Genomic DNA, 12,779 nt, shown 5'->3' with positions numbered 1-12,779 from the left:
TCTAAACATAGCTTTCCATTCTCTCCGCTGACACTGTGTCAACAAAAACTACTCATTCCTCATTGCTCCATCAAGCTGCCGCTGAATACTGAAGTCTGATACACAGAAAAGCCATCGTCTCAACGTTCACCGCTTGCTCTTTTCAGAGGACTCCCTTCACTTCCATGTTGCAGCAAGTTTGAAATTTTGCGCCATTTGTTTTTCTTCTCTCTTTGGTCCTATGGGTGACCATGCCCATGACTAATCAGTGAACAGGAGCTAAGCTTACATCACCCATGCCAGCCCCACTCCAAAGTAGGGACTGGCCTGGAAAAAATGGTAGTGGAAATGCTCGTAATGTAGGTTGAGTAGAGGGGAGCTGGGTTCTTTAGAGCCATTGGATAAGGGGCATACGTTAAACCTGGATCAGTTTCAAGAGCCAGTTCTGAGATGAGAAGAGCAGCTGTCTGTCTAATGAATGTGTTCCGTGGAACCAAGCTGACTCACGCTACTAGTTGATTAATCCTTGGAAGGGGCATTCAGACGTAGGCTGTTAGAATGCAGGCGAATCTTCTCCACTAAACTAGCCAGATAGATTCTCTATGAATTCTGAGGTGGGTTTTACTCTGCAGACTAGGTGTCTAAGTACCAGAGGAATAGATAGTTGGTTAGGTGTGAACCTGCTCATAGAAAGAAGTAAATTAGGGGAGGGTGGTAATCTACAAGGAGAGTGTTAGCCTCTCTGTGATAGGAAGCTCAAAGGTTGAGGGGAGAACCACATGCAACAAGTACAAAATATGTAGATGTTAGAGGTCAGTACAATGCCCTTAATTGTAAAGATGCAATTAAATTGTCACCAGGTTTTATAAGTTTCCTGCATGAGACACTTCCATGTCTGTCAATTTGGCAGGTGCAACTCAAATATCTTTGCAAATGCTATATAAGTGCAAAAGGCACAGTAAATTACATTTAATTTCAATATACTTTACACAAGAAACAGTTTCTGTGTGACTGAAGTGTGACTCAATACAAAATTATCTGACACAACTCCACGTCTCTGGTGGCCTCCGTATCCTAAGTATTTTAATATTTTACATTTTTATATTTTACTTGTCTTTCTTCATATCCCATTTCTTTGTGTTCTAGACACAGTGATTTATGAATTGTTGAGAAACATTGTGTGATTTTTATCTTGAAATAGGCTACAGATTCTAATATTTTTGTAAATATCATTTTTAGAAATTGTTTCTCAAACTAAAACAAAAATTTGTAATTTTACTTTGGTAAAGCACTCTTCTTCAAAATTAACCTATCTTATATTTAAAAAAAGAAAACAAATTATATCTTTCAATCAATAAAAGCCATTGAAACATAATAAGTTTTAATTACACAACTTATAATGTTGTGGGTTCCTAAAATGTTTTTAAAAGAAGTTTCATTTCACAATTAAAAACGTCCCTGGTTTTCGTGACAGAAAAAGATGTTTGGTGGGAATATTTTAATATTCAAATATTGATATTAGTGCTGAATGGAAGGCATTGATGAGGTCCAGGATAAATAAACTAAAGGAAGTAGCTTCACCTAAGTATATGTATAGAAAAGAATACAGCTTGATACAAAACTAAAATGAGATGTAAATAAGGCGGTTTTTTTAATTTTGTTTACGGGGGGGGGGGTTACAGGTTTTGAATAAGGGTGAGTGCATGGCAACATAAGAGGAAAAACACAAAATGTTTTGAGGTTTTTCCTGATGCGGAAGGGAAACTACCAGGTTTTTCTTTCCTGGTCTGACTTTCCCCACTAGAAAAAACTTGTAAAAAAAAAAAAAAGACTCTCAGAAAAAAAGAGATGTTGTTTGAGCAACAATCAGTTAATAAAAAATAGGTTTTGAGCTAGTTTAATCTTCATACATTTTAATGTCATAATATATAGGTTTACCACAAAATACTTTAGTTTTTCAATGAATTGTTGTGCACCTTGTTTCCATGTCTTGTTTTCCAAGCATAAAACCATGTAGGTTGTCTTTGTTTAATGTTATTAAATACTCAGTTCATCTCCACCAGCTTCCTCTTTCAAGTTGACTTTTAAACCATAACGGTTAAATGCATTAAACAATATAAATAGTCATTCCTCATTAAATAATCATGCCAAAGTGCAACAAAATGGATAGACAGGATTTTGAATATTTGTGTTGAAACTACACCAACACTAGTTATACTGACATGACCATGAAAGGAGTTTAGCAAAACAAGTCAAAGATTTGTCTAACTGAACGAGAAAATTACTTTCTCAGTGCTTTCTTCAGCCTTGTTCCTAACTTTACTTTTTAATTTATAGGCTTATCTACCATTAATCCACCTGCTCCACAGACAACAGTTATTGCCATATATTGCATATATATATATATATATATATATATATATATATATATATATATATATATATATATATATATATATATATTGTGCAATATTGCTTTGACTTTTGGAAAATCTTTCTAACCGACACTCCACCTACTACAACAAATGATGACAGGCTTTCCTAGACTTAATGATTTGAGAAAAATGTTTGAGAAAATCTTTCATGTCTGGTTTTAGATCAGTTAGCATGAAATTTTAGCGTTTTAATCTAGATAGTAAGGCTCATCATAAAATTCTAGGTAATTGAGGTCCTTGATAGACTGCAGCATCTTTTCATAACCCAACAGGAAATAATGTGTGACAGCCACAAAAGAAGAAGGCCTGCCTACAATTATAAAATCAACCTGTAAGCAAGGCCTTCAGTATGACGTTGCTTTGAAATGATCCAACCTCCATTGTAACAGGGTGAGATTTTAAGTCCTTCCAGTTTGTTTGGAGTCTCATTTGAACAGATTCTGAGCTTCTGAAAGTCTTCATACAGGTAGGAAATGAATTACTGTAAAATTTATGGAATCTACTGAAAGTCATGCATCTTCACTGAATCTATGTATTTTAACATTTAATTTAATCTAATTTGTTTTCTGTGAAGCTTAATGTTAGATTTTATCCACAAAGCCAACATGAGGATGAAAGGCTACATTGTTCTTTTGGTGCATCTTGCACTTTCTTCAGGACTCTCCATCCCTGGAGTAAGTATATTTTTACAGACAGTTTACTACAGTTTAAATGTCAACTTTTTTGGAATTAGGAAATAATAATAACTTTTTTTTTTTTTTATCATATAATTAGTAAAAGTCACATTTGTGTAGTTCATGCAGGGCAGACACAGAAGTTGAAATTCCTGAGCCTTGGGGCAACAACCTGAATAGCCCAATTTCGAAGAGACTTAAAATGGGTCTGTGTGCATCTGTGATGCATATTTTGGATGAGAAACTAGTATCTACAAAGAAAAACATTATTGAATAATTTCTGGTCCCTTAACAGTCCATATTACTGCAGATTTGTTGGCAGCACATACATGATCAAAAATCTCCTGTTCTACGACACCCAAAAGGGGCTCTATCAGATTGAGCTCTGGTGATTGTGGAGAGTTTGCGTGTACATTGTTATGTTCACAAAAATAGTTTTAAATGACTTAAGCTTTGCAACATTGTAGAATTCCCAAATCAATATTCTGTCATCACCAGCCTGGATAACTGCAACAAGACCAGATGGATTTGATGGTTTCATATGTTTAAAGAGGCATTATTATACATATTCAACCCACATAGTATCATTACATTGTCAATACATTCAAGTAACTATGTTATTTTCAATAGTCATAGAAATGCTGCATATATCTAATATGCCTTAAAAGAAATTTGACTTTCAAATTTAACACCTTGAAATTTAATAATTTCAAGGTGGTGAGTTTTTAAACTGTCTCTTTACAAACTCAGTTTGTAAAGAGACAGTTCACAAAGAGTGTGGTTACTCTAAAAACTCTCCTTAGATGAGGGTGTGAGTACATGTTTGTTTGTCCTGTATGTATCTGTTTTTTTTTTGTGAGGATCTTGTAAACTGTTCAGTGTGTATTCTGCCTTTTTCCAGTGACAATTGGATGTGGGAACATGCCAGTATAGAAAGTGAAAGGCTGAGATTCTCATTTAAAAAACAAAACCTTTTGTATGTTTTCAGTTTGATGTGTAAATGATTTAGTATGTTCTAAGATTTTAGTATAAATTTTTTAACCTACCACAATAACCAAGATACAGAAACACTTGAAAATATTGTTTTATCCTGTATTTTAACAATTTTTTTTAATCGTTTGAATTATTTTTGATTTTTTGAATTCAGGTAGATATAGAAATAGGCGGTAAGTTCCATGTATTTCCTTTATACTTCTGCATCAATTTCACTATATGATTTATTTATTTTAATGGTTATGTGAACTAAAGGTATGTGCGTGTGCATTTTATAGCGTTTGAAGAAAACGGGATAAAAGAAGGTAAATTGACATTTCTTTTTGTAAAAAACATTTTTGCGATTTAACTCAATTGTTATCTAGCTTTCTATAGTAAAAGAACTAACATTATTCCCTGATCTTAGATTTGACTCTTGACGACATTCGGGAGGTATGTTTCAGTATTATTATAAGCAAACAACGGCAGTTTTTAGTACAACATTTATGTAGGCATGTTGTCTTCCATGTCTGTGCCCCACATTCTTCCTTATTAGCCTCCAAACCTTCAAAGGAGCACCCTTCTTTCTGGAGATAAACTATGGACATCCCCAGTTCCATATGTCTTGGATAAAGGCCTGGGTAAATATTAGTTTTCTTTTATAGAAGTCAATTAGACAAACCATACTTTTCAGTAGTTGCATTTTAGTGTTTTAATTTCTCGAGAAGAACTTGGCAACAGTGGAAAGGGACACCTCTCTTTGAACAGCAGACAAGCTGCAGGAGATCCTGGCTCAGTTTGAATGGCCATCAGTTGGAAGTGAATGGAGAGTGACACAACAGAGTAAACATACAACACATGCTGAAGCGCTCACTGTTGTGCATGAATGACTTCAACTAAAGTCATTCACGCTTTGTTTAAGGGAGAAAGATTTAAACATCCAAATGTTTAGGGGGCAAACGTTGGATATTTTCTTGCTACATGGTGTCTGTGTTTGCATGTGCAGCAGTCGAGAGAGTTCATCTTTGCAAAGGCCTCTACTTTTAATTTTAATTAAGGTCTTCTCTTTGCTTTCAACTTGACTTCAGTTTTGGTTGTAAAGGCATTAGCTGCACAATCAAGTTCCAACCCTTAAAATTACACTGATTACACTGACGGAGGGCTGCACAGTGGCGCAGTTGGTAGAGCTGTTGCCTTGCAGCAAGAAAGTCCTGGGTTCAATTCCTGGCCAGGGGTCTTTCTGCATGGAGTTTGCATGTTCTCCCTGTGCATGGTGGGTTCTCTCCGGGTTCTCCGGCTTCCTCCCACAGTCCAAAAACATGACTGTCAGGTTAATTGGTTTCTCTAAATTCTCCCTATGTGTGAGTGTGTGAATGGTTGTGTGTCCTGTATGTCTCTGTGTTGCCCTGCGACAGACTGGCGACCTGTCCAGGTGACCCCGCCTCTCACCTGGAACGTTAGCTGGGGATAGGCACCAGCAAACCTCCTGACCCTGTTAGGGAAAAAGAGTGTGTAGAAAATGGATGGATGGATACACTGACAAATTTTTTGGGGGGAGAGGAGGTTGAAAAAAGCATTAACGCAGTTCTGGAAAGTATAAAATACTGTTTATGAGGGCAAAGACAAACAGAGAATGAATCAAATTCAAGACAATGAAATAACCCATATAAATTGTTCCTGTTGGTTTATTAATTTTAAAACATTGATATGGATAAAATTTGAAAACTAAACAAGAACTAGTTATAGCTGGAGATGGGGATTTAGTCCAAGTGATCTAGGTGGCAAACTATGAGCATGAATTAATTTATTTTAACTTGAACAGACTGGATTTAGATCTAATTCATGTAAAGCATGAACTGGCACCATAATGGAAGCACTGGTCCAGTAGTGGTTTTCTTTTTTCTTTTTTGGTTTGTTTTGAATTAACATTATTGGTATTTATTGTCGTGTAATATGTAACAGAAAAGCTATGTTACAAAATATCTAAAAAGTAATTATGTGTATGTTCTTTATTCTCTAAAATTTTGAAATTCCTCATGAAATGAAAGACTTGAATGCTAAAGGAGTCATCATGAGAGCCTTTGAACAGTTCAGACTGAAGTCATGCATTGATTTCAAACCGAGGGATTCTGAGGAATATTACATTAACATCCAGAAGTCAGACGGGTAATTTATCCTTATCTTTGATTTCTTATTTCACTTACTTTCAACTAAACTTGTTAATTTGTACTTATACATGTAACTGAAACATGAGCCTTCTACAATGGTGCAGCAGTTCAGTGTTTAGCAAAGTTTGACCTGCCAAATGTCAGATTTCTTCATGTTTTCTTGAGTGTCTTATTTACCTCTTATCAGCATGACAGTGTAGGTCAGACTTGAAAAATAACATGCTGATCCTTGTTTTAGCAGTTTAAACAAACTGTGTCTATGTTTTTAAAATTTATTAACTGAGAGCAGGATTCATCTGAACAAATTGCTTGTGGTTTTACGTCTCAACAATACCTGAATAACGCCTTTCCCCCTTGCAGTTGCTGGTCATATATTGGTCAAATATTCTCCAATGGTCAGAATCTCTCTATCGGTGAAGGCTGTGACTACATTGGGATTGTCGAGCATGAGCTTTTTCATGCTCTTGGTTTCTACCATGAACAGTCTAGATATGACAGAGATGATTTTGTACGGATTGAATTAGCCAACATCCAAGCAGGTAAAACACTTATTTTTTAGTGTGTTTTTTAGTCTGTTAAAATCTGTGATGTGTTTAATTAATTAAGTTTTTCTCATTGCAAAAATGTGTATTTATTGTGTCATATAGGTAAAGAGAGGAATTTCATGACAGTTGGCTGTAATAAGAGCACCATATATACCATAGTATTTTTAAAGTGCAGTGTGTTTTGTGTCACCCAGGTAAAGAGCATAATTTTGACAAGGCTAGCAGTAGTGTGAGCACTACACATGGAGTCCCATATGACTACATGTCGGTGATGCACTATGGCAAAAATGCATTCTCAAATGGCAAAGGCTCTACAATTATCACCATCAACCCCAAATTCCAAGATATGATTGGTCAAAGGCTGGAAATGAGTCCTAGTGATGCTCTAGAGCTGAACCTTCGCTACAACTGCAGTAAGTCATAAAACATTGTTAAGCCTGCCGTAAATTGATTGTTTGAAGTGCCGTGGTCAAATTATAATTTCTATCATAACTTCTGTACTTTTTGACAAACTGCTATGCTCATAAAGTGAAATAGTAATGAATGTCAAGTGTTTAGTTCTTTTGAATTTGATGAATATGGTCCATCCAGTGTTCCTGAAACCATAAGACGTTGATTTTTAAATGACATAAAAGCTCCTCTATGTACATGGACAGTAAATGATATATACCACCTTTGGTTGGGGATCCTTTTGCATAATCTACGGCATGGATTTGATCAGCCTGCGTGTCTGCTGACGTGTTTAATCCTTGTTGCTTTAACAGTGGCCTTCAACTTGTCTGCATTGTTATCTCTGGTGTCACTCATCTTCTTCTTAACGGTACTCACTTGTGGCTTTTAAGCCAGGTGAATTTGTTACATGATCAAGCACAGATGTCAGTATTTCCAGGAAAGTAAATCTGCATTTCCACATAGTTTGTCAGCAGAGGGAAGAATGCAGAAATGTCCTGGTAGGTGATTGTTTTATTTTCAGTGTAGATAAAACACATTGCATCAACACCAGAAGATAAATTATCACTTTCAGTGAAAACTTCCCACTGGACCTCAGATAACTTTGATTCTGGTTTGACTCTCCACTCTTCTTCCAGTCTTAAAAATCTTTATTTAGCTGTGGGAATCCTGGTTGCTTGTCCCCCTCCTTCTGCCACATTTTTTCTTTCATTCCATTTATCAATAAAACACTTGAATACATCAAAGGCAGCTGCTCTGGCAATGACATTCTGTGGTTTCACACTCCTTGTGGAAGTGGTCTTTTACTGGTAGAAAACCATCAAGCCAGCAATAATAACCTTAATTCTGGAGGCCATAAAATGGCCAAAAGTAATGATTAATTTTTTATATAAATTTTTATAATCGTTGGGATTACATATTGTAATTTCATGAGAAACTCATTTTTATTTTTAAATGGTCATTAAAATTGTCAGAAACAATGCTTGAAATATACAACTGTATATACAGTAAAATTGTTTAATGTGTTTAAGTTGTTTCATTGACTTAATCAAATAAAATGCTCTTTCATTGATCTCTTAATTTAGTAAGATACACCAGTATACTCCGGTCAAACGATGTCTGGTTCATACATGAACTTTTTGGAGTTGTTAATAACAATGTGTTGTCTTACATAAAAACATGTTTGCGCCGTTTTGAAAAGCTTAACCTAGGCCAGGTAAATTTGGCCTAGACTAATCTTTAAATATTAGCTCAAAACATATTGTAAAATATATTATATTATTTTTACCATCTTAGAGTCAACTGTTGCATTTAATTCTTACTGTGGCTTTTCGAATGGATCGATGTGCCAAATGAGCCGCTGCTCACAAGGTGGGATTAGCTGGGAAGTTGTTACTCAAGTTCCTGGGGGCCCCAGTTCTGACCATACCAGTCTGCCAAGTGGAAATGGAGACAACGGTGAGATTTGCTCCTTGTATATTATGACTATTTTCCCCTTATGGCTTTGAAGAGCAATGGAAAGTAAACAAATCTGAGCCAATAACATATCATTTAACTGTTTGGTATTTTTGCTGAATTACACCTTTCTAAATAATCTTTGAGCAAAACTTGTTTCAGAAATAATATATTGAAGACAATTTTCAACTAAAAAGAAACAATCCCTCTTTAAGAATCATAAAGATGGAATATTAAGGGGGGTTTATTTCCTAGCTTTACTTTATTTCTACTAGCTTTACTGCAAAATTGAGTGATTTTTACCATGGTTATGTAAACATAATTTCTATCTGAACATATTAAAATATATTGAGTTCTCTATTATTATCATATAGATGAAGGTGATTTATGAAAAATATTATCTTTTTCAACGTATTTGAAGGTAATGAAACTGGGTACTTCATCCATGTGAGCACAACATCAGGACAAGAGGGAGATTCAACTCTACTGGAAACCAAGATAGTGAAACCTACCAGGGCATGTAATGTCCAGTGTCTGCAGTTCTACTATTTCCACAGTGGAAATAAGTTAGATGAACTTAATATCTGGATCAGAGAGTTTCAAAATGAGCAGGACATCACAGGAACTCTTCGCCTAATGGGACAAATTATTGGTAAAGACTGATTGTCTTTATTTTTCACTTTTGCATGTTGTAATATTAAAATCATATAGCACAGAAAATTAAAATGTATTCCTCCAGGTTCACGAACATCTCATTGGAAGCTCCACCACGTTTCCTTGAATGCCACCAAGGACTTCCAGGTTGTGTTTGAGGTTCGGAAAGGAGCAGGAAACTCCACAGGAGGTTTCTCAATTGATGACATCAATCTCTCAGAGACAGAGTGTCCACACTTTGCCTGGCAGATTGATGACTTGGAGGTTCTTTTAAACACAAACAGCTATGGAGCCAGTATGACCAGCCCACGACAATTCTCCAAAGACGGCTATGCATACCGTCTAGTTGCTGTACTTTCCAAAACATATGTTTCAATGTTCGTGCAGCTCTTGTCTAGTAAGAATGATGACCAGCTGCAATATCCTTGTCTGCAAAGACACATGATTTTCCAGTTGATGGATCAAACCCCGAACAAGCAACTGCAAATGTCCAAGCAATATAGTTTTGTTTCTGATGAAAAGGACGTATTTTCTGGTAAGTTTATCATAAAATGTTGGTATTTTGAAGAAAAGTTCTTGGTAAAAAACGAACCCGTATTCTCATGCATTGTGTGTCATATAAACAGGTTTCTCTGTCTGGGACAATCCCAGGAATACTATATATGGATTATTTTATGAGAATGGAGAAATAATCTATAATGGGCCTTTCTGGGATTACAACAATATTGTAACATTAGAAGAATTGCAATCCAGAGAGTTCCTCAAGGGAGGAACTGCCATTTTCATGTTCAACTTTGAAGGTAGGGAAAATGTTTTAATTAAAATAATTTTGCAAACTACATATAATGTCACAAGTCTGTCAAGACTGATAGTTTTGTCCTTTGATAGATCTCACCCCACTAATCAATGGAACAACTTTACCATGTCCTCAGTTAAAACCAGTGAGGATAACAAATCCTCCACCAAATCAGAATGAAAGTCCATGCTCTGCACGGTAAAACAAGTTGTCAAGTAAATTATAACTTAATTCTGACAAGTTTGCATTTCCAGACAAAGCTCTAAAAGAAAATGATTTAGAAATACAGACAGATTTCAGTTTTTGCTCTAACTTTTACAGAGTATCCCCAAGCATCAACCCACCTTCTACATCACCAGAAGACAGGTATTCACACATTTGATTGCACTTTATTTTTTTAAATAAAGCAATATATCCAGTGCAAACGAAATTGTATTATTTTTTGTTTTTATAATTTGTTTTATTCCTTCCCTTATTGTTTAATTAAGTTAAATTCTGTTTATTTTTATAACACTGTACAAAGAGAAAACAAGTTATCACTTTCTTCTCTTGTATTTTTAATAACTTTCATCTACCATCTGTCAGATTGTTTTTGAATATAACTATTGAAACAGTGCTGTAACATTAAACAGAAGGCTGTGATGAACACATCATAATATAGTACAAGTCTAATGTGGAGGTGACCAAGTTAAAGTTCATTTTCTCTGTAAAGAAAAGTTTGCTGGTTTGTGTCATGGCTACACAAACAGCCAAAACCAGACTTCTACGTGCATTGTAGAAAAGGGCAAATATTATTTTTATCACCATTTGAAATTAAATTTTACCAAACCTTACCTGTATTATGTCAGTTACAATAACAAAAATTATTTCAATTGCTGGAATATGGGAAAGGTAATTTTTTTTTATTAATTCACGCATTCACATACATTTCCATTGAATTGGTAAATTTGTCTTTTATATTGGGTCAAATTATGGGTATTCTTCCACAAGATTCTCACAATGGCTAACCTGGAGTTTCAGCTGATTCCGAAAACCCCTAACCATTACCCTAGCCCCTAACCCTCAGAAGTGGTCTAACTGAGTTACATTTGTTGGCTGCCTTGTCCCCACATGCTTAGCTGCAGCACAAAATTTTTCAAAAAGGTTTTCCCTCTCGATATTCTGGCATCTAGAAAATATTAAAAATGGTGGTATTTCTAACTGACGTAGAAAACTAAAAGTTTGGCCTAATTCAGTGTTTCTCAATTCCAGTCCTCAGGCCCATCCTGCCCTGCATGTTTTACGTGTTTCCCTTCTGCCACACACCTGGATTGAATATGTGGGTGATTAACAGGTTTCTGCAGCTCTTGATGGTCATGCAATCATTTGAATCAGCTGTTCTGGAGTAGAGGAACATCTAAAACATGCAGAGCAGGGGGGCCTGAGGACTGGATTGAGAAGCGCTGGCCTAATTCAATGAGACAGTGACCTTTTAAGACATGCAATGTATCCAGCATCACCCATGAGTCATATATTTATTTTGTTTTGTACCTAAATATTTGGTTATAATCTTACAGTACTCTACTGTCCATCCGCCTCCCACTACAGAGAACAGGTATTACCAATTTGTTGAGAGTTGCTTGGACATTTCTTCATGGTTTGCAGATGAACCTATCTGCAAAGCATGAAGAAAATCAACCACTGCTAATGTTATCAAGAGTCCATAGTTATTGCAAATACAAGGCCTTGACTCAGTTTGCATTTCATTACCATCTTGCAAATAAAAAAATCAGTTTATGTAGGGGACAATACATAAAAGAATTGATTTTATTCCTTTCAATACACGAAAGAAAAGTTGTCACACCCACTATTCTTACTCAATCACTTTTCAGTGTGTGATTGAACCCATAAATGCCTTGCTAGAACCGAGTAACTTTATCCTTCTCAAAATATTTTTTTTCTAAATATTTCCACTACCAAATACAGTTTGTAAAACACATAGTTTAAACTTAAACTTAATACAGGATGGCTGGATTGATTCATATTCTCAAGATGTTTTTCTTTCTCTTATAGCATTTTTGGCTTCTGTCCTGGTATGGTGGCCTCTCCCATCCTCACTGTCCTGCTGGCGATGATCCCTCTACTGTCATGATGCACGCCTCCCAAATAAATAGGCAGCAAAAATGATTAGACATTTTTCCCAGTTATGCATATATGTTATAATGACAGAGCAGGTTGTCATTTTGCCCAAATATTGTGAATTCTTTGTTCAACAACAAACTGGGAAACTGTGTATTACCTTAAGAAATCAACATATATATATATAAAGCCTGAACTTGTAGCTTCTATTCAACAATTTCTGGTAAGGGGACTTCATTTGTACCATTTATATACATGCAGATTTTTGAATATTGCAGCAAAAGCTTGTTTGAAGTATGATTTTGTTTTATGATAACAGGTACACCTATTCACAGCTCTTCAATTTCTGAATCAAATCCATAATATTCTGTTTGAAAATTAAATATTTTCACAAATATTTAATCACATGCTAATTTAAACATGGGTACTTGGTGGCTTAATGGTAAAGGACATATTTTAATTAGATATGTGTGATATTTTGCTTTGGAAAAGCTGAACAAGTGAATTAAACTAAGAAAAATCCACATTAGTCG

General features: G+C 35.4%; 1 protein-coding gene across 1 annotated transcript; it reads left to right on the top strand.

Moving 5' to 3' along the window:
• Positions 1-2,839: 2,839 nt before the first annotated feature.
• On the top strand, positions 2,840-12,770 carry LOC122831277 (meprin A subunit beta-like). The gene is made up of 16 exons (XM_044117357.1): positions 2,840-2,880; positions 2,989-3,088; positions 4,236-4,254; positions 4,360-4,386; positions 4,488-4,513; positions 4,617-4,701; positions 6,109-6,226; positions 6,589-6,767; positions 6,968-7,186; positions 8,520-8,681; positions 9,100-9,330; positions 9,418-9,867; positions 9,959-10,132; positions 10,221-10,326; positions 10,450-10,494; positions 12,181-12,770. Exons 2-16 carry the CDS (start codon positions 2,993-2,995, stop codon positions 12,257-12,259), a joined length of 2,016 nt encoding a protein of 671 aa, XP_043973292.1. The 5' UTR covers positions 2,840-2,880; positions 2,989-2,992; the 3' UTR covers positions 12,260-12,770.
• Positions 12,771-12,779: the final 9 nt, after the last annotated feature.

Source organism: Gambusia affinis, linkage group LG05 (genome assembly GCF_019740435.1).
Source record: "Gambusia affinis linkage group LG05, SWU_Gaff_1.0, whole genome shotgun sequence".
Classification (NCBI taxonomy): domain Eukaryota; kingdom Metazoa; phylum Chordata; class Actinopteri; order Cyprinodontiformes; family Poeciliidae; genus Gambusia; species Gambusia affinis.
Note: the sequence above shows the minus strand (reverse complement) of the source record. Positions and strands in the feature narration are given on the sequence as shown.